The sequence below is a fragment of the Abramis brama genome (genome assembly GCF_963993115.1).
Source record: "Abramis brama genome assembly, chromosome: 11".
Lineage (NCBI taxonomy): Eukaryota > Metazoa > Chordata > Actinopteri > Cypriniformes > Leuciscidae > Abramis > Abramis brama.
Window position 1 is genome coordinate 19,580,672 of NC_139973.1, and position 25,232 is coordinate 19,605,903.

Here is a 25,232-nt window from a genome sequence, read left to right on the forward strand (position 1 = left end):
CATTCATTTCACAGAGAAATTTGAATCCTGAACTTCCACAAGGTAGTGAAGAGTTTGTGTTCAACTGTGGCATCCGTCCAGACTCTATCCCATAGATTTACCATACAGTTTTCCACTCACACTGCCAATGTTACGCACATAAAACTGTTTATCTTTGTAACAGGTTCTAAATCTGGTTTGTCTTTCAAAGGTCTTTGGAGGTTTTGTTGACTGCATTTAAAATGTGTGTATTTATGTCTCAATGCATTTGTAAATGCTGTCTAACTTTGTCTTGCAGGCTCAAGCCCGCTTGAATGAGTCCAGTCAGAAGCTAGACTTGCTGAAGTTCTCTCTGGAGCAGAGACTCAGTGAGTTGCCCAAAAATCACCCGAAGGGCAATCTGATTATGGAGGAGTTAGCCATGGTGTCCTCCCCACCTCTCAGTCCCCGCCAAAGCATCATATCCACCAGCAACCAGTACAGCACTGTGGCCAAACCTGCTGCTCTGACCGGTAACAAAACAAAATTCATACAGTCACATGGTACTCTGTTGTTATTTACTGGTCCCATTTTAGCTTGGTTTTAACGATGGCAGCTTGTAATACTTCAAAAGGTTAACAAAGGGCTTGTAAAAGTTCTAGGCTTTAATTCAAATAAAGGTATGGGGGGTTAAGCTGAATTTTTGTCTCCTGTGTTCAGCTGAATTTTTGTCTCCGTTAGAATGCATTGTTTCAATTTATAGTCTTGTTCTCTGCAAATATTCGCTCCCCGTGTGAATGGGCCCTTTAGTCCTTTATCACAACACATGGTGCTGTACGTTCAACTCTGTTTGAGAGGGGGAACAGCTGTCTGGGTATAGGCATGTAGGAACTACACTCGACTTTTCGCACAGTGTCCACACACTCGGCCCCAGCGGCCCCCTCCCCCACCCTTGGCTTTATCACACACAACGTTGACCTTCACTCTAAAGGAGAACGAGAGAGCTTACGTTACCATTATAGACTTGTACCATGTAGTGCTTTCCATATAAGGCTCTATAACTACTGCATGTGTCTTGAAATAGACATTTGTAATTGTTTGCACACTTATTATCTTGTGTTAATCAGAATAGATGTGTTTGGTGATTTACATCTCAAGATCATGCAGCGTTTTTGGCTCTGAGTAGGGTTTCTGTTGTAAATCCTCAGGCACATTAGACGTGAGGCTCATGGGCTGTCAGGACCTCCTGGAGAACGTCCCGGGTCGCTCAAAGACAGCAGCTGTTCCTCTACCCGGCTGGAGCCCCAGTGAGGCACGCTCCTCATTTATGAGCCGAGGAAACAAGAACAAATCTGGCAGCACCAGAACCCTATCCAAGTCCGATGATCTGTCCAGTTGAGTGGCTTTGTATTTGTTTTAAATGCCCTTTGAAAATCCCATTTAAGATCATTCCTAAGGATCTTGCATTGCCGTTGGGCTTCACCATTTCAAAGCGAGTAATCAATATAAATTACACTACATTCACTCACGTACAGTCTGCTTTTAGCGAACTACAAACTAAGGCTCTTGAATTTAACTTGATTTCATCTTCAGTCATTGTCTCCCCATCAAAATGACTTTTATTCTATAAAGTTGTGTGGAAAATAAGAGAGACTTATTCTGACTTGTATGCAAGTGAATACACTACCATTCAGAAGTTTGAGGCCAGTATTTTTTTCTTTTTTATCTATGATGCATTTAATTGATCAAACATGACAGTAAAGTAATTTATAATGTTATAAATATTAAGCTGCACAACTGTTTTCAACTGTGATAATATAAAAATAAATGTTTCATAAAAGTAATGATGCTGAAAGTTTAGCTTTTTAAATTTAAGAAGATATTAAAATAGAAAACAATTATTTTAATTTTGTAATATTTCACAATATTAATGTTTTTACTGTATTTTTGGTCAAATAAATGCAGCCTTGGTTTTCTTTCAAAAGCATTAAAAACTTGACAATCCCAAACTTTTGAATGGTCTGTCGATTAAAAATAGGAATTTATTTGATTTACTTTTTTTTTTTTTTACATTTAATTCAAATGCTAATGATTCATTACATGATTTGCAGATTAATTAAATCACAAGTAACTGAATATATCAATATTTGCTTCGATAATCTCCCTGTAAATTCAGTCATTTAAATCGAGTTTGTCCAAGAAAGGCAGTTACACAAGATCTGTTCTTGTATTCCATCTGCTTTTTTAAAACTTTTAGTCTAAGTATTTTTTTTTTTTTTTTCGTGCAGACTGATGTCGTTAAGGGATATTTTTATTTTCATCACAGCATTTTTTTATGAATCACAATAAATAAATGTAAATACAAATATCTTGTGAATATATTCATGCCTCTGTTAAAGACAAATAATTTAAGAGGTATTTTGTGCTGTTATGGCAGATGAAATCAGTGCCGTTCTGAAGCTGGACAACACAGTTGTGGGACAGACCCATTGGAAGCCAGTCAGCAACCAATCTTGGGACCAGAAGTTCACACTGGAACTTGACCGGGTAATGCATGAGAAATTGCATAAAAGTCAGTTGCACAGTTGTCAAACCACAGTCTTATCCCATAATCCCCTCAACACATGAGTCGATGGGCACACATATGCACACATGCACACCATTCCAGTCTCTCTCAATTAACTTTGGAAATGTTAATCCCAGATTTGACCCAGTTCTTATGGAAACACTCAAAAGGCGGATCAGAAGTCATCACTCGTAATCTCTTAATTCTAACATATATAAATGTTCCCTTTCTGCAGTATATTTATTATTGAGTCACACTGTTGCATAAGCAAACCTCAGTTTACTTTTAATGTTTGTCATTATATTCACAATCAACATTAGTTCCCTATTTGTTCATCTTTATAATGTATCTCCATTCCTCCACATTAAGAAATTGGTTGATTTCAGACACTTTTTATTTTTATTTTGATGGAATTGCACAGGTTTCCTCTTGACATTTCCCAAAATAACTGTAAATTAAATTACTCCTTAGGGAAGATATTGAAAATAGTTCATAGTAAGACTGATTTGGAGGCTTACTACTTGCTATGTTATTGTATTCAATTTATATTTGAGGATTGATTATTGAATGAACTTACACATGCATGTCTGTGTGTTTTGACTTGCTTTTGAATGTGTGACGGCATAATCTTTTAATCTCACGGCAGGCAACAAGAGAGCTCTAATTAGTAGTTGTGCTATGGCAGACAGACTCTGAAAAGACCTGTAAAAGGCCTGTAAATGTCAGACCTTTGGCTGTGAACCGTAGTAATACTCATAAGTGGTGCATGCTGGGTTAAGCTTCACTGTTACTGTTGCTCATACTATAGATTCATGCTCACAGCATAAACAGTGAGGTGTTAGGCCCTTAAAATTCAGCTTTTGTACTGAACATGAATGATTCACCTCCCATAACTTTCTAGCAACCACATAGTAATGCCCTGGCAACCATGCACAACACTGTAACGAAACTAGTTTCATTTGTAGTTTTAGCCTAAATGCATGTATACTACTGTTCAATAGTTTAGGATTGGTAAGTCTCTTCTGCACCAAGGCTGTATTTATTTGATTAAAAAAAAAAACTGAAACTAATAATGAAATAATATTACAATTTAAAATAAATGTTTTCTCTTTTTTAAAAAAATGTAATTTATTCCTGTATGATTGCAAAGCAATTGCAATTTTTTAATCAGCCATTACTTCAGTTTTCAGTGTCATTCTAATATGTGGATTTGGTGGGTCAAAAATAATTTATCACAGTTGAAAACGTTTGTGCTGCTGAATATTTATGTGAAAATGTGGTGATACATTTTTTCAGGATTTTTTGATGAATAGAAAGTACACATTTTTGTAACAAATAACAATGTGAAAGTCTTGACTGTCTCCACTATTAATTTGTCCTTGCTGAATAAAAGTATTCTTGTCTTTAAAAAAAGAGTGTATACAGTGTGTAATATACTTAATATCATATCTTAAATAATTTTTCTGTTTGGCCTGTAGTCTCGTGAACTGGAGATAGCTGTGTATTGGAGAGACTGGCGCTCACTGTGTGCTGTTAAGTTTTTACGTCTAGAGGACTTCCTGGACAACCAGCGTCATGGCATGTGCCTCTACCTGGAACCACAAGGAACACTGTTTGCTGAGGTAATTAATTTTTTCCACTACACACAGACATGTAATACACAAATTTGATGGCCTTATTGTGAATATTTTGGAGATTATCTCTGTCTCTTTGGACACAGGTTACATTTTTTAACCCAGTTATTGAGAGGCGACCTAAACTACAAAGGCAAAAGAAAATCTTCTCCAAACAGCAAGGTAAGATTATGAAGTGGCAAATATGCCTCAGTGTTGAGAATGGTTGACATGTTCACTCAAACAGATTAGATTAAGCAGCCTACTCTTAACACAGTTCTGTGGTTCAATATTGCTCTGCTGCGGGACCAGTGTTTGCACGGTGAAGTCAGAATGAACTTTGACCTTCTTTTTGAACTCGCTTGAACCATGTATTTACAAAAAGGGTGAATAGCTGGTTTAAGCTATGTTCCAAAATCTCATGAACTGTCTGTCTACTGCCTACATAGGCAGCTGCCTTCTAAGAAAGCACTTATCCATCATGGATCCTCATAAAGGATCAATTTGGAACTGGCAGCTTAACTTATAGGTGTCATACAAATAGTGATCTGCATAGGAGACTCAAGTTTTCTGTTAGCATGTTGCTAAGCTAACAGTCTATTCACACCAACACAAATGTTTGGGACGTAATTTTGGTCCATTAGCTGTTTTATCACTCTCTGATATTGTGGCGCTTGTAGAAAAGCAGAAATACTGCCCTGGTTACTCTGGTAGACAAGAGTTGCACAACTTTGTTTACATGTTTTTAGACAGCTGTTCAGATCTTAGTATTTGGTATGGTGTTTATAAAAAAAAAATATAAATAAATCCAATTTACGGTTCTGGATTCTTCTGCTATTCACTGTCTCTTAGCAAAACACTGTTCGTAAGCAGCACCAAATTGTACTTTTTTGTAACCTCAGCTACTCTGAGCGTGTGAATCTTATTTGGTGGCCAGCTTCATTCAAAGTGCAATAGAAAAGATATTAGAACACCTCTCTGTAAATAAATAAATAAATAACTTTCTTTTTTTCTTTCTTTTTTTTTTACACCATTTGAAGGATACATGCTATGTTGTCTCAGTGTAGCTAAAATTAGGTATCTTGGGGTGTTGACTCTTGGCAGGTTTGGTTTGATTAAAACGAACTCTTGTGCGATTGCTCTGTTAGAGACCCCTGAAAAGGTGGGCCTTGGTCCACTTCCAAATGAACTCCGAAGCAGTTCGACTGAAATATGAATACAACACAAACCACAGACATCTAAACGAACCAAAAATATGATGCGATGTCACAAGATGCGACCCTAAAAAGCACAGAATGCTCAAGCATGCTTGGTTTGTCTCGACATAGTCGCGATGTTGCCCTATTACAGTTCAGTACAGGCATTGGAAACATCGTTGTCTTGCAGCAGACCTTTGTTTGTGTGTGCAACAGAGGAATTCCTGACTCTTTCAGCTCCTTTACACATTTTATAAGCTCTTTGTGAGCTCATATATAATAAATAACATATAATGAGCATCACACAGCATTTTTTTTGTTTTTTATCTTTAGGCTCAGTTATAAATCCCAGTGAACACTAAGCGAACCAGGACTAAATGTATAATTTTCTTTTTTGGTCCAGACCAAAAGAACCAACAAGTGTGAACACACCCTTAGTTGTATAAACCCTGCTAGAAAACATGTCTACGATGCTTTAAAATATTGCCTCCATAAGTAGCGCACTAGGTTTTGGAACTAATGTTATCTGCTGCTCAGAAGTTTATTCATCTCAAACCTTGTTCCTCTTAGGTAAAACGTTCCCGCGTGCCCCTCAGATGAACATTAACATCGCCACCTGGGGCAGGTTGGTGAGAAGAGCCATTCCGTCAATCAATAACTCCTTCAGTCCTCAGGCGGCTGATCTGGGCTCAGCATTTAGCCATGAAATGGCACCCATCGGCCACCCAGACGCCCACTCCCTACCCAGGTGCATATGTGTACAAATTCATTCCAACTCATCCACAGACTAATTCCCTAAAAGAGCATCAGTAGCGGAAAGCCCTCAAATTATTCTGCAGTCTTTGATAAACAATGACTAATCTGTCTGGAAACATAATTGGTGCTCTATATTTAGATAATGAGATGACTTAACATTCCTGGTCTGTATCCCAGTGTATGCATTCCATAATGTTACTATTGCTATGCAGTAACTTTTATGATTTGTCTTCTCTTCATCAGCGACCCCACTGTGACCAAATTAGACTTTGACAAAGCAGCCACCCCTCCCTCAAAACGGCACTCCATCGAAGTGGAGATAGAGGAAACAGCACCACCGGATAAGATCCCAGATAGAAAAGAGGTGCAGGTAAAGGAGGGGTTGTATTAAAGGGATAGTTTACACAAAACTGAGATATGTGAAAGATGTCATTGTTTACTCACCTTCATGTCGATCCAAACCCATCTGACTTTATTTTTATTCTGAGGGACACAAAAGGAAAATTTTCAGCAAAATGTTGATGGCGTTCTTTTCCATACAATGAAAGTGGATGATGATCACCGAATGTCAAGCCCTCAAAATGACCAAAAGCACCATTAATGTAGTTCATACAACTTTTAAGTAATATGATTGCTTTGAGTAAGGAAAAGAAATTGAACTCAATATTGTTCACTGATAATCTTCACCTCATCTCTCAAATCTCATTGACCTTCATGTATATTTAAATATAGCATGCCAAGTCATGTGAATTAAGCGAATGAAGACTTTTTTTCCTTGCAAAAAGCTATCATATGGCATATGTTTTTTGTCATTTATGGGCTTGACTGCCCCTGTTCTAAGGAAAAGAACAGCGTGAACATCCTGCCCAACATGCTGCTCTGTGTTTGATGGGCAAATGTCAGTCATGGGTTTGGAACAAAATGATGACGAGTAAACAATGACAGAATCTTCATTTTTGGCAGAACTGCCCCTTAAGGAGAGTTATTTTGCAAAGGTTTGGAATGACTCTTAAGTACCTCTTGCCTACAGGATGCCCTAGCGACCTTTGACTTCCTGAACAACACAGTAGCTAAACCAGATTATGACAGTCTGGTTGAAAATGAGCAGCCTGACCTGGAACTGACTGCAATTCAACGAAAAACTGAAATAAGGTAGTCTGTTTCCCATTTCCTGATGACATCATGCCTACATATAAACATGCATTCATTAACTGTAGTCAAATGCTCAAAGTGTATGTTCATGCTTTTAGGGAAGAAGAGGAAGTTCAATTCAGTTTGGCAGACTTCAAATGTATAGCTGTACTGGGGCGTGGCCACTTTGGAAAGGTAAACGTTATGCTTTCACATGTGCAATAAGGCAAGCTCTGTAAAATTTGCAAATGTGCCATAATGTAATGGTCACAGTGCATTAACCATTTGTATTTGGTAATTGTGTAATGTATTGTAGATTATCTCTACACACCACCAGTTTGTGATTTCTGCAGGAGATTGTTTCATTGTCTCATCTCTTTAATTGTTCAACAGGTTTTACTTGCTGAGTACAAGACCACTGGAGAAATGTTTGCCATTAAAGCTTTGAAAAAAGGTGACATTGTTGCAAGAGATGAAGTGGACAGGTAAAGGCTATGCATGTGTGTTTAAGTGACTTATAACTTATACTTATAACTTCATGTACTTGACAATGCTTGGAAGCATTTGTAGAGACATCAGTAATTGTATACAGTGGGGACTATTCTGCTCCTGTTTTACTTCCTGTTATTATTAAAGGCGAAAAGAGTCAGAGCTGTACTCTAGACATGTTGGAGCCACAGAGCATAGTGTTCTTACAGTTTTTGTCTTTTGACAGACTGTCCTTTTTGAATGGTCTATTTCTACGGAGTCCCTAAAGTGACATTTTGATGGAACAAATATATTTCATTGCTTTTGCATTCTCTCGAGAAACTTTGCATTTGCTAGCAAAACCTTTTGCGTTCCCTCAAGAAACTCACTAGCAAAGAACTCTTAACGTTTTGCGAGTGGACACAAAGTTTCTCTGGGGAACTTCCGTCCATCTCATATTTTTTTCCCATCCAATGTTCCTTTAGGGGCTCGACAAAATTTCAGCTTGTCGTATTCATTAATTTTAGTCTTCATTTACTTTGTCTTAAATGTCATAAGTTAACTTATTAAGTTAACTTAACTATTGATGATATGTGCAGAATTGTGAAAATTGTGCCAACTTTAAATCTTTTTTATATATATATAATTTTATGTATTTATATTTGTTTTATCAGTAATTGACTTTAGATTAACATTAAGTTTAGATTGGCACTGAGGAAAAATTCAATAAAAATTGTATGCTTCTAATATATCCTACATACATTTGTAATGTAACATACATTATCATTAGTCGTTGTTACATATTAAATGCATTTTGACATGCAACGCTCCATTCCAAAGCAGCAGATTTAGCATGTTCTGTTATAATTATTATGCATACAGTTAATGTGGCCATGTTAATTAACAGACTACTACTTTTAAAGTCCCTCTGTAGTCAATAGTTGTATCCCTTAAAACTCATCTTTGATCACCAATATTACATATTTAAACGGTTTTCCTGGGTTTTTTTGTGCGCCTTAAAATAGCTTTAATGTTACTGTACACCCTTACTTCAGTAATATGCAGTTAGTATATGCAGATCCCTGAATATGCAAATTAGCCCCACCTCCACTCACTCACACCAGCTCAGAATACCTGTTCCTCTCGGCCAACTTTACTGTAGTAAATGCTACACGATGGTATCGCTCTTTACAACGTCAGACACATAACGGTGATTAATATGATTAGTCTTTTGCTTGACTACGTTATAAAACAGCTAATAATGTGTTGCTAATATTACACAAACTATGTTCCCGTTCGCCATCTCAGAGTCAGACAACTGCCTTCTAAAAAAGAGCATCCTTAGAAACGCTTTGAACAACTTAGATAGTCAGTGGAGGAAGGCGCATAGTTCATCATAGCATCGTAATATACATCATATACATAATTCACCCTCTATATTGCTTAATGTACTCAAAGTTTCATATCAACAGAAAAATATACCAGTATAACCTGGCTTCTCTTGAGATTCCCCTGCTTCACAGCAAAGTTAATGATATGCTAAAGCTCGCCCGCACGTTGATGGGATTGGTTACAAGGTAGTTTGTGACGTAAGAAACACCGGCAATTTTTCAAACCGCGTTTTGTGTTTTGTGTTTTCTGTGTCTTTGGTTCAGTGGAGTTTTAAAAAGAAAATACTCAGAAATGGTGTTGACTTATGAATTTGCACATGGTTTATGGTTTAAGCATATTAAAAACACCACATAGACATATTAACAACATTAAAAACTTGATTTTCACCACAAGGGAGTCTTTAAAAATGCATTTGTTACACTGCAGGACCATTTAATAAAGTTGACCATCTTAAATATAGCACCTAAAGTATGTATGCCTATGTTAACCAGAAATGTTAAAAAAAGTAATGGACATTCTTCGTCAACTATCCATTTATTCTAACTATTAATATATATATCCACAGCCTCATGTGTGAGAAGAGGATCTTTGAGACCGTGAACAGTGTTCGGCATCCGTTCCTGGTGAACCTCTTCGCTTGTTTCCAGACCAAGGAGCATGTGTGTTTCGTCATGGAGTATGCAGCAGGAGGAGACTTGATGATGCACATTCATGCAGACGTGTTCTCTGAACCTCGTGCTGTGTGAGTGACTGAATTTACCATTGCTGATGTCACTTTGACATGATCATTTCTTACTTAAAATGCTAAAAGTTGTTTTTTATTCCCTCAGTTTTTATGCTGCTTGTGTAGTCTTGGGGCTGCAATTTTTGCATGACCATAAAATTGTGTACAGGTAAGTGTCAGTGCTGAATGTAAAAACTGAAGACTAATGAATGTTCTGTGAACCACATGTGACTGTCATACATTTTCTTCTGCAGGGATCTGAAGCTAGATAACCTTTTGGTAGATACTGAGGGATATGTTAAGATTGCAGATTTTGGTCTCTGCAAAGAAGGTAGATAATGTACTTGTATTACTAATGTTTGTGTGATTTATGTGTTTGTCATTACTGTTTGTGTAACTCATTCCATCTCCCATCATGTAGGAATGGGCTTTAAAGATCGTACTAGTACGTTCTGTGGAACTCCTGAGTTCTTAGCACCTGAAGTTTTAACAGAGACGTCGTACACAAGAGCGGTGGACTGGTGGGGTCTGGGAGTTCTCATCTTTGAGATGTTGGTTGGAGAGGTATGATAAATGGATGGATGCTTGATTGATCCCAAGGGGAAAATTTATTAAGACTGTAGTTAATAATTATTTTTAACTTTTTTTTTTAAATGTATTTATTATAGTGATATAATATTGATAAATTCATGTTAAGTGATATGGAAATAAAAAGCTATATATTCACTTTAAGACACTTTTCAGTTATTTCCATTATTCTATTATCTGAAATAGTACACTGAAATTATATAATTATTTTAAAAAATAATTTAAATTGAAGTGCATTATGCATTGAAGTCGTGTAATTGTAAATGACATGGAGAGATTGTGTGGTGATGGGTTATTTCTCATTTTATTCTCAGTCCCCATTTCCTGGCGATGATGAAGAGGAGGTGTTTGACAGTATTGTTAATGATGAAGTTCGCTATCCAAGGTTCCTCTCCACAGAAGCCATTTCCATAATGAGAAGGGTATGTTTGGACATGTCCTGCTTTGGTTTAACTATTGTCCTAGGCTACACCTCATTTTATTGTATAGGGCAATCCTTAAAATCAACACCGCTTTTTAGAAAGGCAGTTCTCTTTTGTTATGGCACTTAGCATGAATTTACTAGCTATGTTTATAAGCTTAAAACATTCTTCTCTTTATCCAGTTGTTAAGGAGAAATCCAGAGCGGCGCCTTGGTGCAGGGGAAAGAGATGCGGAGGAAGTGAAGAGGCATCCGTTTTTCAGAGTAGGCCATCTGTTTTACCTTTTTTTTTTTCTTTTTTTTTTTTTACTTCCATGTGTCACCGATAAAGTCCTTACCACACATTTGTTTATTCTCCCTTAGAATATGGATTGGGAGGGACTGCTGACAAAGAAGATCCGGCCTCCATTCGTGCCGACCATCAAAAGCCGTGAGGACGTTAGTAACTTCGATGACGAATTCACCTCAGAGGCACCGATACTAACTCCACCTCGTGAGCCGAGGGTTCTGACAGTCAACGAGCAGGAGCAGTTTGCAGACTTTGACTACATTGCTGACTGGTGTTAACCCAGATCCTCATAAACCCTAATCACACATGCTCAACACTGAACCAGCCGAAAAACTCCTTTTCTATAGGACACATTAGAGAAGAAACCTCTTTTCCTCTATGCTCTTACTCGTGCCATTTAAGGGATTGGTAATAACCTGCTTTAAGAAACAAGAATGAAGTGGTTGAGTCTTGGTAGCCCAATGTGGCGTCTTTTCATTGTCAGAGCACTGGGACACTGATTAGTGACCATTACAAACTTGTGAGGATTCATCAGGATCAACTGCAGCTTCTCTCTCCATTTTCAACACATTTTCTCTGTTTTCAAAGACTAAAATGTGCCTATTGTCTTCAGATTTTGGGGGCAGACACACAACTGAATATCTGAACCTGGCCAAGACCTCAAATTGCAAATTCTTCACTCCATAATAGAAACATCTTACAAGAGGAGAAAGCTCAAGGAGAATTCTATTGAATAATTTATTTTCATGTATTCCCTTTAATGCCTTAAATTCTTTACAGGGCTTCCAAATAATAACTTATCAGGTACAGAAACACCTACCAAAGCGTTCCTGCCAAATGTTGTTCTACCCTTCTTGTTAGATTAAAAAAACCTTGGGCAAGAGCACAGATTAACTTGAATTTTATTAAGGTAAAATGAGAGAAAGCTGCGATTTAATTAATCTTTCAAGAATTTTTCGTTTCTATAAAAGCATCCTTGTACTCTAATCATCAAAAGAAATGTAAGTTATAGTTTTATACTGTATTTTTAGAATATTAGCCATTTGGATCTGCTGTATGTTATGACAATGGTTGTACACATATATGAATTGTAAGATTATCATTTTTGGAGAGGGCAGCTCAAAGTTGAGAGCAATTCTGAACTTTTCAAATGGAATGTAAAAATGTATATTCGTGAATACAAAAAAAATGTATATTTTTGGCATGTGGTCATGCCAAAGCTGGCTGTATGTTTTATTAGTTGACATTTTTTTTAAAGGAAATTTGTAGTCTGACTATTTCAGATCATTTTACAACGATTTCTCACAATTTAGCCATTTTGTGGTTGTATGTCAACATTAAACCATTTTAATAGAAATGGTTTCATTAGTCTGTGATTACCATTCCTACTTGTTAGACATAATTTGTTCCAGTGAACTCACTCAGCTGTGAGGTAGCTTACGATGGACTCCTGCCAACAGTTCCACTCAAGTGTATCACGAAACCTTCCTCAAATACATTCTGTACACAAACTGACACCTGGTTTCTGTCTGTTCCTCTTGGTAAGAACTTCACAGAAGAATGTGTGTGCTCCAAACAAACTAATAAAGACACACACCCAAACTATCATGTTTACATCATTGTTTTTACAGTCTATGGTTTACATGCACTTCAGAATTAGACTTAAGGCAGGCTGAAACAATATGTTGATTCTTTAGTGTGTGTGTGTCTGTCTGTGTGTGTGTTGGATTAATAGACGGCGTAAGCATGCTTGTTATCAAATAGGCTAATGTAATGATTGGCTTGCCATAACGAAAGACATGTTTAATAGTTCATATTTGATTGCACATTTGGACAGACAATGTTGCTTAAATATAACTTTGCATTTAAACCTGTTGGTGGGCTGTCTGTTATGAAATAAGAATTGGCGGCTTTACTGCTGAGTGATAGCCTAATGTGATAAATGTAAATCTTACAACAGGTGGAAGATGACTGACGTACCTGACTGGTCAAACCTGTTGGTCTAGTTTTAGTACTTGCTGTTACAATGGGATTTTGTATCAGTGACAAATGCAAACCGGTCTAGGAGAATTACCAATAAGCTACTTTTCTTTAACTGTTTCCTGCAGTGGGTGGCATGTGACAAATGTGCAAAAAGCAGAAGCAGTTAATGTTTGAGTCACCTAACTGCTGCAGGGAAGAAACAAACTATCGCTCTGCGGGTCTAACTGGTCCTGTCTGGGTGTGTATTGCATGAGTAACTAGGCTTTCCCATGGAAAGCTTCATCCACTCTGTGCACTTTCAAAACTCCCTCCTCTGTGTGCAAGATTAAGGTAGTCTCTAATGTGTTTAAAGTTTAACAACCTCCTCTGCACAGTATCATAAACATGTGAAATACTCCCTCTCTCGTATTTGAGAAACCAACTATTTGGTGCAAAAGGTGTATGAAAACGCACCATGTTATCCAGCATGATTTGAGAATATTCCAGAGCATCTTGTGATTCAGTGGACGCTAGAACATCTGACCATTTGTACAAAGAGTTCACAGGGCAAATGTCAAAATGTACTTATTTGATTAGTGTTACGATCCGTTTCAGGTCTAGGGGCAGGAAAGGAAGGTAACAAAAGTTGCGGGGAGAGAGTGAGAGAACTCCTGTCTCCAGGTCCCAGGAAAAGCACACATTACAAGGACACCAGTTTGTAAAGTAAAAAGATTTCACAAATATTATTTTTACATAATCAGTGGGATATAAAGATAGGACTTCAGGAGGGGAAACGGCCAAAATAACAAAATAAATTATTAAATATTTTTAGAAATAACTTGCCTAGCTTCAAAAGTAAAAAAAGACAAACACTTCCCTTACTTCCTCTCTATTTAACACAGGAGAAAACTAATTCTCAAATAAAATGGCATCCACCTCCCTACAAATTATCCCAATAAAGAAACAACCAAACAGTATATTAACTTAAAAGAAAAACACTCCAGTTAGATGATGTTACTATAAACACAAGGTTACCACAAAGTCACATAGAAGTTAGCACACCTTCTTTTAACCACTATAACTGACACCACAAACACAATGAAACCAACAAGTGCTGGGACCGGAAGATGACAGTCTCTCAGAGGAAAGCCTCAGTCGCTCTCTCTTGGATTGGAACTCTCTGGGTTCTTATATACACTGCTCCACTCACACCTTAACAAGCTGGAACACAAATCAGGTGGCACTCCCAAACCTGTGAAGTGGATAGTGGGAGGAGCAACAAGGAATGGAATACACAGAGACAAGCACTACAACAGCAATAAAACACACATACGTCCCTTGGGACGTAACAATTAGTGACAGATCTTAAATATTTATTTTATATCATCCGGAACATATTAGTATAATAAAAAGGGGCATGTCTGACCCCTTTCAAACTTAATTTTCAGGTTTAAATTAGATTAAACCAGATTTTCAAACCTGATCAGACTTTTGAACAGTGCTGTAAATCTGTAAATTTTTCTGTCTGATAGTCAGTGACCAGACGCTATCTTGAAAAACTGTCATAGCAATAGGCTACATGCTCTCCAGGGGATAGTCAGGACATGGGACAGATTTACAGACAGGAAGAGGAAAAGGAAGCTGGGAAATAGGTTGGAGAGGAGAGGCTGCGCCCTTCACTTGCTGGTGCTTCAGAGAATTTTTTTATCTGCTGAAAGGAAGTGAACAAAAATATAGGAGGAAATTAGGGTATCACTGATAAAAGACTTTAAAGTCCCCCTGTGGTAAAAATCAAGCTTTTAATGATGTTTATATGTAAATATGCTTTAAGACAAACCATGTACAAATGCATGTCAACACCATTGCTGAGTATTTTCTCTTTAAAACTGCAGTGAACCAAAGAGTCTCAAAAACGCGGTTTGAAATCACTGGTGTTTCTGATGTCACAAACTACCTAGAAACGTCAATCACGTCAATGTGTGATTGTCAGAGTGGATCACTGAGCTGGTGTGAGTGAGTGGAGGCGGGCTAATTTACATATTCATAGAACCCCCGTACACTAAATGAGGCACGGCATGAAGATTTTTTTAAGAAAAAAGAAAAAAAACGTTTAAATATGTTATTTTGGTGATCAAAGATGAGTTTTAAGGGATACAATTACTGACTACAGGGGAACTTTAACTTCATTGAACATTTGCTGCTAACAAAAAAGAGCCAAGAAGTCAAATAGCTACAAATTAATTGTCTAATAATATATATTTTATATCACTCAGACCTGGTTTCTAGACACGGCTTAGATCAAGCCAGGATTAGGCTTTAGTTCAGTTAAGACATTTAAGTAGCTTTTATAAATGTGCCCTAGAATCAGGCGAAACTTACATATTTTAAGATTTTTTAATATCTGTGCAAGTTGCTTTTAAAACAGCTCAATCATGCATTTTAGTCTGAGACTAGGCAGGTTAATTTTCAAACAGGTTAATGTTCCACCTATATGAAATATTTTTGGTTGAATAATGCCATCTTGAGGTTGACCAATGATATTGTCTTGAAAAAACAACAAAAAAAAGTTTGTTTTTAAAAAACAAAAAAACTAAGACATTGGAGAATAAAAGAAAAATATTGATCCAAGAGAAATGGGACCAGGACATGTTGCAGGTCAGACTCAAACCTGTCTCTCTCATATGAGCACCATAACTCAAAATGCTAGAAGTATGTTTTCTAACTGCTGCACCAGTTATGACATGAGTTGTACTCTGTGGGTAAATGTAATTCACTGTAAACATTGTAAAATAATGCAAACACTGGGACTACATAATTCCTGACTTCTGCATGGAGGGTCACAGATATTGTGATATATACTGATGGGAACTGATATCAGAAATGCAACTAAATTAGATACAACATGCTGTTTCCATCTCACAAGCTCTGAACTAACAGCACCTTCTACACATTCTATTCTACCTACACTACCATTGAAACATGTGGGGTAAAAAAAAAAAAAAAAAAAAAAAAAAGTCTGTTATGCTCACTCAGGCTACATTTCAATATATATATATTTTTTTTAAATGTAATGTATTCATGTGATCCAAAGCTGAATTTTCAGCAATGGATCAACTGCAGTCTTCAATATTGAAAAATTTTGAACGGCAGTGTATGTGTGCAGTCAACTTTATATGTAGACAAGGTACCTTAAAAAATCCAGACATAAATTGTGATTTCCCACATAGAGAGGATTTTATTTATACAAGAATTAAATTCAGAAAATGTAATACAACTAGTAGTAGCCTGTGACAAAATATCAATTTAAAATTGAACCATAATCCCACCAAGTTTTAAAAATGACTGATCCAGAAAACTGTCAACACAAGCTCTAAAATACACTTCAGCCACTGTTTATTCATTGTAAGAGGATGTAACAATATGCAATTCAAGTAAAATATGTTATAAATCTGACAGGTGCTGCATATTTATTACTGGATTATCAGGCTTTCAGAAATCAGCTTTTGTTCCAGTTCTTCAGAATGGCTTCTGCTGCATCCAAGGTACTGTCTTGCTGTAGTGAAAAAAAAAATCCATTACATACTATTAGCACTGGCAAGGCATTTAATGTAATTTGTTATAGAAAATAATCTCTGCAACATTCAGACAGATTCAGAAAGGGAATACAGCTAAATATAGATTTGGCGGTCTGTAGATAGCCGAATTATCTTTTGTATTTACTGTAAAAGCCTGTAAACCCATTCCTTACCTTGATAAAGCACAAACGAATGTATTTCTCGAACTGCTTTACTGAATCTTCCCCCACAAAAGCTGTTACAGGAATTGCAGCCAGTTTCTTAAAAAAAATAAAAAAAATAAATCAATATGCTTTTGTTCTGTTATATATATTCCTAAAATTAAAAAAAAGAGAGTACCTTCTCTTTTATCATCCATTTGACAAACTTGTAGTCATATGGTTCTTCGTCTCCCATATGTGACAGGTCCTGATCTATATTTAGCAGACAAGACAGAACAACATAAATCAGATTAAACCGCCCACAACCAATGTCACCTTTGCCTCTGTAAATATAATCTTATTAACATACATGACTTCAGCCCACTTACTGAGTGCTGTGACATCCACTATCATGAAGTATCCTCCCTCAGGGACCACTGGAGTCATGCCAATCTGTCTCAACATGGCTGCCATACGGTCTCTTTTGCCTTCCAGCTCTAATGCTAGAGAGGAAAAGTAGCAGTCGGGTTGACCCATCAGCTCATAGTCCCGAAGAAGACCCTGGCCAACAGCCTCCTATTGTGCGGTACAATTATGTCACAAACCCATAGAATGCATAGAATAGTGCGTTGCAACACTGTAAAAACCAATAACAGACAAAACTTGCCTGTAATGGTGTTGGACATGTATAGAGACTGTTTTGCATAACAGTCTGCAGGTGTTTGATCAAGTGTTCAGGCCCGATTGACCAACCCAACTGAAAAAATAAAATAAAATTGTTGTATTGTACATAAACTGCACACACTCACACACCAAATGTTCTTATCTAGTTACTTATTACAAACATATATATTTTTTAATGACCATAGCTTTAAAATTAACGTTTTTGATCATTTATGCTGCAGAGCAAAGTTTCATCAAGTTTACCACAGACCTTATTTTACCACAGACCTTATACGCGCATATAGACTGAACACGTAATACGCATGCACATAACCTCAACATTTGTATACTTTCCACGGAGATGATAATAGTATAATTTTAAAAAACTTGCACTATAAAACCGGTTTTCAAAAGTTAGCATTTTCAGGCCCCCAAAATGCCATTGCCTATAATTTGCTTGTTTTGGTTCTTTGATTGATGGAGATTCTGTGGGTAATGTAGTTTTTCACCAAGAAAAAAATTACATTGTGTGTTGATGGCTTTAACAAAAGCATATCACCATTTACCACCTCATAGCTCACAATAGGTCTGTTTTTAAAGGTTTATAATATATCAGTTCCCCTATAGAGAAAAAGAATGGGAACTTGCACTCTATCGTGCTTTGGCATCAAACTTGCCATGATGCATAATTTTGTATAGCTCTTTTCAACATTGTATGTTGTTTTTATGGAGTTTTTTGTACTTTTTTGGAGACTGGAGTTAAAATTAAAAATCTAAAGTCTAAAAATCTCTATTTATTCCACAGAGAAAAATAACAGGGGGTGGGTTAAAATTGACAGGAGGAGGGTTAGTAAATAGTGACAGTTATAATTTTTGGGAAGAATTATTCCTTTAAGGTAAAGCCAGACAGAAATATGAATAATGAAGATAACGGTCAAATACCTTCCATCCAGTCACGCTGAATGTTTTCCCTGCACTGCCGATAGTGATGGTTCTGTCCCACATTCCAGGGAGGGTTGCTGTTCAGAGAGAATACTGCAGAATCATCACCTCTTAATAGCACATGTAATCCATTGACACAAAAGATAAGATGCACAGCTGGAGAAATATCACATACCTATCTTTACATGCTCATGGCCTTTATATATGAGCCATTCATATACCTCATCACTGAAGCACAGGGTGTCGTGTTTGATGCAGAGATCTGCGATCGCTTGCAACTCGCTCCTACTGAATATCTGGGAGTGGAAGAGAGCTTTAGGATATTAATATGCCATTTTGGAACTAAATGCAATACGTCACCTTACTTTTCCAATAGGGTTATTAGGAGTGTTGATGATGATAGCCTTGGTCTTGGAGTTGAATTTACTAGCAAGTTCTTCCAGGTCCAGAACCCAGTCAGCACTATTTACACTGGTTGTTGCGGGTGACTTCTACAGAACAGGTCAATCAAGTGTTATGTTTCATAGAAATATGAAAATCACTTTAATAGAGAAGGCAAACCTACCAGTCGCAAAGGTATGAAAACAGGTTTGGCTCCTGCCATTTTCACCATCGGAACATAGCAGTCAAAAAAAGGTTCTATAATAATAACCTGAATGGAGAAAATGGAGAGTGAGTGAATCATAATCTAGTGGAATGCTATCCACCTTATTCCTACTCCCCATGGCGCTTTGCGCGAATTATGAGTGTAACTTCCGTTAAGCTGTAAACAATCAGTGAAACGCTCGCTCTATGAACGCAATACGTTAAAAAAACGTCACAATGAGATGACATTAATCTACTCACCCTTCAACCATCGAACATTAAAAGGAAATTTAAAAGTGTAAAAGCATCAAGGTATTTCAACAGACCAAATAACCCCAAAAGTACTAGTCTTTCCACAGCAATAACGGACGGGTTAAATATCACTGTAGTAATATATATATATATATATATATATATATATATATATATATATATATATATATATATATATAATGTATTATGTACAGTAACTTATGTTGCCTTAATCAAAAATGTTCATTAACTTCAGCATTACATGATACTATTTCAAGAGTTATTTCATTTACATTTTAAATTGCATTTACCTGTGAAAACAAACCTGGAAAGAGACATGAGGATTTGAGGAGAATAACGAGAGATTCTTCGTGCATTGAATTATTAATGGATTATATCGTAAATTAAATTCCGGAGAACAGACCACAAATGTGCAGTATATGTTGTCCTTTTTCATACTTTTACAGCGGATTGCAAAGGGAAAAAAGAAAATAATCACAAGGAAAAGAAAGCAGCGACTGAAAAGAGCTCTTGCCATAGATATTCTTGTTATAACATGTCACGTTAAAATACCAAGTATAACGTTATTCTCATGATGTCTGAAAATAAATCATGAAGGAAAATTGACAGCTCATCCAGTCAAACTGATGGATCAGCTTTATTTGTAGGGCAACCTTATGATTTGAAATGATTTGTTTCAGCCTTTTTGAATGGAAGTTCCCCAAACCGGAAGTGCCCCCCATAATTCAAATCGCAGTAAGGTCCTCAGGAATAAGGTGGATAAGTATAATGAGTACTAAATATGTTTTCACCTCATCTCCCTCCTCAACCAGAGCCTGCATAGCGCTGAACAAAGATCCATATCCACCCACTGTTACCAGGATCTCTTTAAACGGGTCCAGCTGACGGTCATAGACTTTTCCATATACTTTTGACAGGGCTTTAACCAGTGTTGGATGGCCCTGAAAACAGAAAAATAACCATTTGAGTGATTTTTCAACACATAATACAGGATGATAAAGTGTGGATAGAACATACAAAGCCACGTGTGTACTGGTTCAGCCTGTCTACCATTGCTGCCTGAGCGAGACCCTCTTTCACATAGGTGGGAGGAGGGATGTCTGGGAAACCCTGTCCAAGGTTAACAATGGAAGGGTCTGCTGCCACTGATGTGAAGGCCACCCTAAACAACACATGAAACACTATTAAGAACATTTAACACGTCTGTAAGAAAGTATTTTGCAAATAAAGCTTGATTCTTACCATACATTCTTGTCCAGACCTTCTATTCTTTTCGTATTCTTGTGTTTCATGGATGCCATCTTACACTAAAAAAGTGAAAGAACTAAATAAAAGGAATGTCAAAGAGAAATGAGTAATTCAGTCAAACTTGCACTCACTTTGCAGGATGATAAAGTTCTAAATCTATTAGTTTGTAATATGCGTGGAGCAGATCTGAAAATAGGGAGTAGATTCATTTCTGCAACCCAAAAAATAAGCCGAAATCGTATCAAATATTCATTGCTCACTTCAAAACATTGCTGTCACAGATATAAGACTCCTTCAGTTTATTGGTTGCTGTTTTTGTAAATCTATTTTGTGTTTGACGGGAGCAGATTCTGTCTGACGCAAACGTCCCACGCCTCTAAAACGGACCAATCGGATTGCTCTTTTTAAAGATCCGATACAGTTCTGTGTGTTTTGGTCTGGAATGGTAAGGGTTAATTAAATTACGTGATGACCTTTCTCTTTTGGACCTCTCGATGCAATGATTCTAAAGCCCGCATAACCTGTTTAAATATGTATGAACTATCTATCTTCTTCGCAGTGATGGGAAGTCCGAATCAATCCCAAGAATAAGTTCTCCGAATAGTCATTTCAAAGAACCGAGTCAAAAACGATTCAGTGACTCCAGATCTCACAGCGTGGACTATTCATCTCCAGAGTGGAATACCGTTCCTCAAATATTGTACGTTTTTATTCAGGCCCATTTTTACCGATTAAAGTTTAAGCCTGGGTGCTTATTGTAAGTGTGTCCGTTTTGCGGTATAGCCATTCAGTTCACAAAAACGTCACCTAAATACAAGTTATTACGTCTGATTGAAAGTATTTTTTTTTTTTCTGTTTTAAGTGGTATTTAAAACCAACTCGATAAAATATATAATTAGGTCAAATAGCTTGATGCGTGTAGGCTATGTATCAAGCTAGGCTATTTTTTTTTTTAAATTATTATAATTTTTTATACCTTTTAGACACTGGCACATGCTAAAGGATGCATTAACTAAAAATTACTTCAGTTTGCTCGCAGTAATAATTTTATACTCACGTTTGTGATTGTCTCACTTGTTAACGCCTCTATATACCTTATAGACTGGCACATGCTGGATCTGAACTAAAAATGACTTCCAGTTTGCTCGCAGTAACAATTTGTGATTTTCTCTCTTGTTAACGCCTCTATTAAAAGTAAAGGCTCCTGCAGGAAAAGCAAGAACGTGCCTTGGGACAGAGACAAGAGTTTTGTGTTTTTTGTAGTCAGGGTTAAATTAATCATTAATGGTGGTATCCTCACCTAGACAATGTATTACTTATTGCATGTCACCAATTGTCGACATAAAGTCCATATTTTCTTGGAAAACTGAAGGACAGTGAGATTATCTAAGCTTTCAGCATTTTACATCATTCGTCAACATGTATTTTTACTCAGCAGGTGGCGCTGTAACCACAGAGACATGTCACTCAGTTGCCTTCTACTTTCATTAGTAATCGATTAGGATTAATAATTCAGTAAATAAATTAACATTATACATCTCAGGCGCTCAGCACATTAAAGCTGTAAAAAGTTTTAGTATCAAGTCAAGACAATACATACTTTCCTTCTTTTAAATGAATGTAGAATGAATGTAGAATGTTCATTATGAATGAAGTTGGAATGTAGTGTAATTTCTCATTTTATAAGGCCTATTTATTTACAGGTTCACTGAAGTAGAGGCTAATCCTGCTAATGTTGTAAAGTAAAGAAGAGTTGAAAAGTTTCTCTTCACATTTCACTGTTTATATAAACATCCTTTCAAGTCACTGAAATTTATTATTTGGAAGTAAACTTGCCTGCAACTGCTAGAGATAGCATGCACTGATTCTATTCTTAAACTGTCTAGCTGTCTAGCTCACCCAAATATTTCTAATTTCTCCGCTAATCTTTTAGCTATCATATTTCAACTTTGAATAGAACTGTCTATGAATCGCCAGTGTATGCTAACTCTAGCAGTCTAGCTCACCCAAAGATTTCTAATTTCTCTGCTAATCTTTTAGCTATCATATTTCAACTTTTCTTGTAATTTAAATTCATACAATACATTTTTATTTACTTTAGAATTATTTTCCAGTTAAATCACAAACTTTTCTTACTTTGTTTAGTTAATTCATGGCTTTACTACATTAAATCAGGATTCCCTTGTCATAGCTGACGCTATGGGAAATCCCTTTCTCTGAAAATACTGAAGCCTGATTGAATAAAGTCTGTGCAACTGCACAGACCAATGGCGTCTCAGCGCTGCCAAATGGGCGGGCACATTTGCCTACATAAGCCGCAGCTGAATGCAATTTCATCAGAATCTTTCCCAAGTGTGCAGAACATCTTGCTGATCTCAGGAAGAAGAATCAAGAAAAAAAAGAAGAAAAAAAGCCTACCTGCTTGCCGTTTTGAAGAGCCCAGCAGCGATAGCAATCTCGGCTGAGAGGCGCCTCTGCCATGTGGCCACCTGGCGAGTGATCGAGCGAGTTTACTCTTGATAAAAGAGCATATTTGAAGTTGTGTTTGTTGCAAATTATTGCACCACAAATGTCTCACCTCGCTGCGCATGTGGATCACTTTCTTTAAAGGAAGTAATGCTCATGCTCCTTTCTCTACCCCCTCCTCTCACAAGCCCAAGAGGAAGAAAGTCGGATTCACGTAGCCTGGGAAACGGGACTCAGTGAGCTCACGTCGGCCCAGATCCAGAGAGTCTCATTCTCCCCACAGCGAGAGGATTCCCTTGTGCTGTTTACCTGCGAAGACCAACGCCCCTCTTCCGGTGCGGGTGGATTGGTCTCGTTTGGAGGGTCTGAGAAAAATGGCGATGATGCCATGTCCCTGGTTGCTTCAGATGCAGAGAAGTGATTGAATCCCGCTGAGGATTCCGCCACCCTGCCACAAAATGTGCCAGATGATTCCCAGCCCTGGCTAGGCTCTCCTGCCCTGGCTGGCTAGTCCTCTCAAAGGCCACCGAGGAGCTGGGGTTAGAGTGGTTCCTGCAGCCCGGGCACTGCCAGAGTGAGCCCACCCACCAGAGACCTGCCCCATTTTTTCCAGAGGCGCACGGGAAGTTGTGGCATGCCCCCAACACCTGCCCAGCCCCACCCAAAGGCAGAGCCTGAGATCAATCAGAGCTCCCGGAGTGGCCACTGTCATGCTCCCCACTTTTGAGCCCCCCGGATCGGAGCCATCCCTGGGCCAGAATCGCAGGGCCTATTCTCTGCCTTTGGCTTGGACAGTCCTGCGCTTATAACAGCGTGCTGTTGGATTGCATTCCCCATAGCATTAGCTATCGACGCAATGTGAGTGAACAGTTAGCGAAAGGGAATGTTTCGGTTACTACCTTGGTTCCATGAGATAAACGGGAACGAACACCATGTGAGCTCGTGTTATGCTTGCACTGTTTCCAGTCGCTTGGCACTTCCTCAGTTGAAAGGCTCTCAGTTGACCCAAGAACCCCTAAATGTTCAAAATAAATAAATAAAAAACTAACATTATTACATAATTCAATCCTTTATGCTGTACCTTCTCCCTTTGCAGTACCTTCATAGACCCCCAGGGGTCAATAAAACCCTGACATAAAATAATAGATGATCTCAATAGTGTGTGCCTTTTGGGGAAAACATTTTAACATGTTGACTATCATTTGACATAAATGGGTGAACCCTATATATATATATGAAATCTTTACAAACATTTCAACCATCTGAAAGCAATTTGTTGATTGGTATGAAATTACCAGCTGTGCATGCTGCTAGAACAGGGAAGCTGAAGACATTTGTCAGTCTGTCAGTCTACCATGTTTTTTAGCCCTGATGAGATGTCTCCTGTCATTATCTCACATTTTACATGTTTGCAATTGTCGTGCTTAGAGGAAAACTTCATATGACATCTACAAGATCATACAGTATGTTTCCAAAACAACCTTTGAGGAAGAGGCACGTCATATTTAAGCCTACATATCAGTAGCCCTGACCAACCATTTAGGTATTAATTTTTTTTTTTCTTGGTATATAAGCTTGACTTGGAGCAGTATGCTAATGTCAGCAATGTAGGTACAGTCATCAACCAAACTGGTTTTTGTTGCTGATATAAGCAGGTGAATATATTTTGGCTCGCTTACCCAAGCACAGCTCTAAACCACCTCTGGCCAAATATTCTCCATCGTAAGTGTTGTGGCTCATCATGGAAGATCATTGTCAAAGGGGACCTGGTTGTTTAAAGGGAGGACACAAAAGAAATGTAGTGAAGCTGCGGGGTGTTTTGGACAGTATATGCAGAGGCCAAACTAGCATTTATAGTTTCTTGTGGATGATCAAAAACTCTCTAGGCAGTATCCTTTGACCTAATGTGGGATGAGAGTAGCTATAGTGGTACTGCTGATTTCAAGAATGACTTTGCTTTCATATTTCATCCACTGGATCAGCACAATTCATTGTTCTTAAGAGACTCTCAGTGGTTCCTGTTTGGGATCAATCAAAAAAGCAGCTGAAACCGCTGTGCTTCTGCCTCTGGCAAAGTTAATTCAGAAGCTATTGAAATTCTAAGGGTCAAGAAGACATCAACCTTATTTTCAGAAATGCTGTTTTTGAACTAAGGGATCTAGTTAAAATAATAGTTCATTGAGTGCATTAAAAGTATATTTTAAGGGATAGTTTAAAGGGATATGTTTGTGTGTATATATATATATATATATATATATATATATATATGTGTGTGT

General features: G+C 37.5%; 2 protein-coding genes across 8 annotated transcripts in view; one reads left to right on the forward strand and one right to left on the reverse strand.

The window, feature by feature from the left end:
* The window catches only part of pkn2b (protein kinase N2b), a 47,545-nt gene extending 35,086 nt beyond the window's left edge, over positions 1-12,459 (forward strand). For both annotated transcript variants that reach the window (XM_084129049.1, XM_084129050.1), the window contains exons 6-22: positions 278-491; positions 1,167-1,352; positions 2,396-2,505; positions 4,003-4,146; positions 4,245-4,320; positions 5,904-6,081; positions 6,333-6,459; positions 7,120-7,241; positions 7,340-7,415; positions 7,614-7,705; positions 9,646-9,822; positions 9,911-9,973; positions 10,059-10,135; positions 10,226-10,368; positions 10,707-10,814; positions 10,997-11,077; positions 11,177-12,459. In XM_084129049.1, the coding sequence (XP_083985175.1) occupies positions 278-491; positions 1,167-1,352; positions 2,396-2,505; positions 4,003-4,146; positions 4,245-4,320; positions 5,904-6,081; positions 6,333-6,459; positions 7,120-7,241; positions 7,340-7,415; positions 7,614-7,705; positions 9,646-9,822; positions 9,911-9,973; positions 10,059-10,135; positions 10,226-10,368; positions 10,707-10,814; positions 10,997-11,077; positions 11,177-11,380 (2,178 nt within the window). In that variant the 3' untranslated portion in view covers positions 11,381-12,459. The remainder of the gene's footprint in view (positions 1-277; positions 492-1,166; positions 1,353-2,395; positions 2,506-4,002; positions 4,147-4,244; positions 4,321-5,903; positions 6,082-6,332; positions 6,460-7,119; positions 7,242-7,339; positions 7,416-7,613; positions 7,706-9,645; positions 9,823-9,910; positions 9,974-10,058; positions 10,136-10,225; positions 10,369-10,706; positions 10,815-10,996; positions 11,078-11,176) is intronic.
* A 3,820-nt stretch (positions 12,460-16,279) lies between these two features.
* Positions 16,280-21,755, reverse strand: LOC311092181 (kynurenine--oxoglutarate transaminase 3). Of its 6 annotated transcripts, none has more exons than XM_084128621.1 (13): positions 21,548-21,755; positions 20,485-20,549; positions 20,260-20,404; positions 20,034-20,183; positions 18,950-19,036; positions 18,750-18,875; positions 18,560-18,680; positions 18,385-18,461; positions 17,447-17,536; positions 17,169-17,355; positions 16,979-17,052; positions 16,813-16,899; positions 16,280-16,617 (listed from the first exon to the last, which is right to left on the reverse strand). In XM_084128621.1, the coding sequence occupies exons 1-13, from the start codon at positions 21,599-21,601 to the stop codon at positions 16,561-16,563; spliced, it is 1,320 nt and encodes a 439-aa protein (XP_083984747.1). In that variant the 5' UTR covers positions 21,602-21,755; the 3' UTR covers positions 16,280-16,560. The 6 variants fall into 6 exon arrangements, with proteins under 6 accessions (XP_083984747.1, XP_083984750.1, XP_083984746.1 ...); XM_084128624.1 differs by having other exon boundaries at positions 20,485-20,566; positions 21,548-21,740; XM_084128620.1 differs by lacking the exon at positions 21,548-21,755 and adding an exon at positions 20,622-20,846.
* Between the last annotated feature and the right edge of the window lie 3,477 nt (positions 21,756-25,232).

Coding starts and splice junctions, on each gene's coding strand:
- LOC311092181 (XM_084128620.1), bottom strand. CDS start 20,699: ATGAATCTACTCCCTATTTTCAGATCTGCTCCACGCATATTACAAACT. Junction 20,405..20,484: donor GGTCTGGACAAGAATGTATG/GTAAGAATCAAG, acceptor TGTGTTGTTTAG/GGTGGCCTTCACATCAGTGG. Junction 17,053..17,168: donor AGTGGATGTCACAGCACTCA/GTAAGTGGGCTG, acceptor TGCTAAATATAG/ATCAGGACCTGTCACATATG.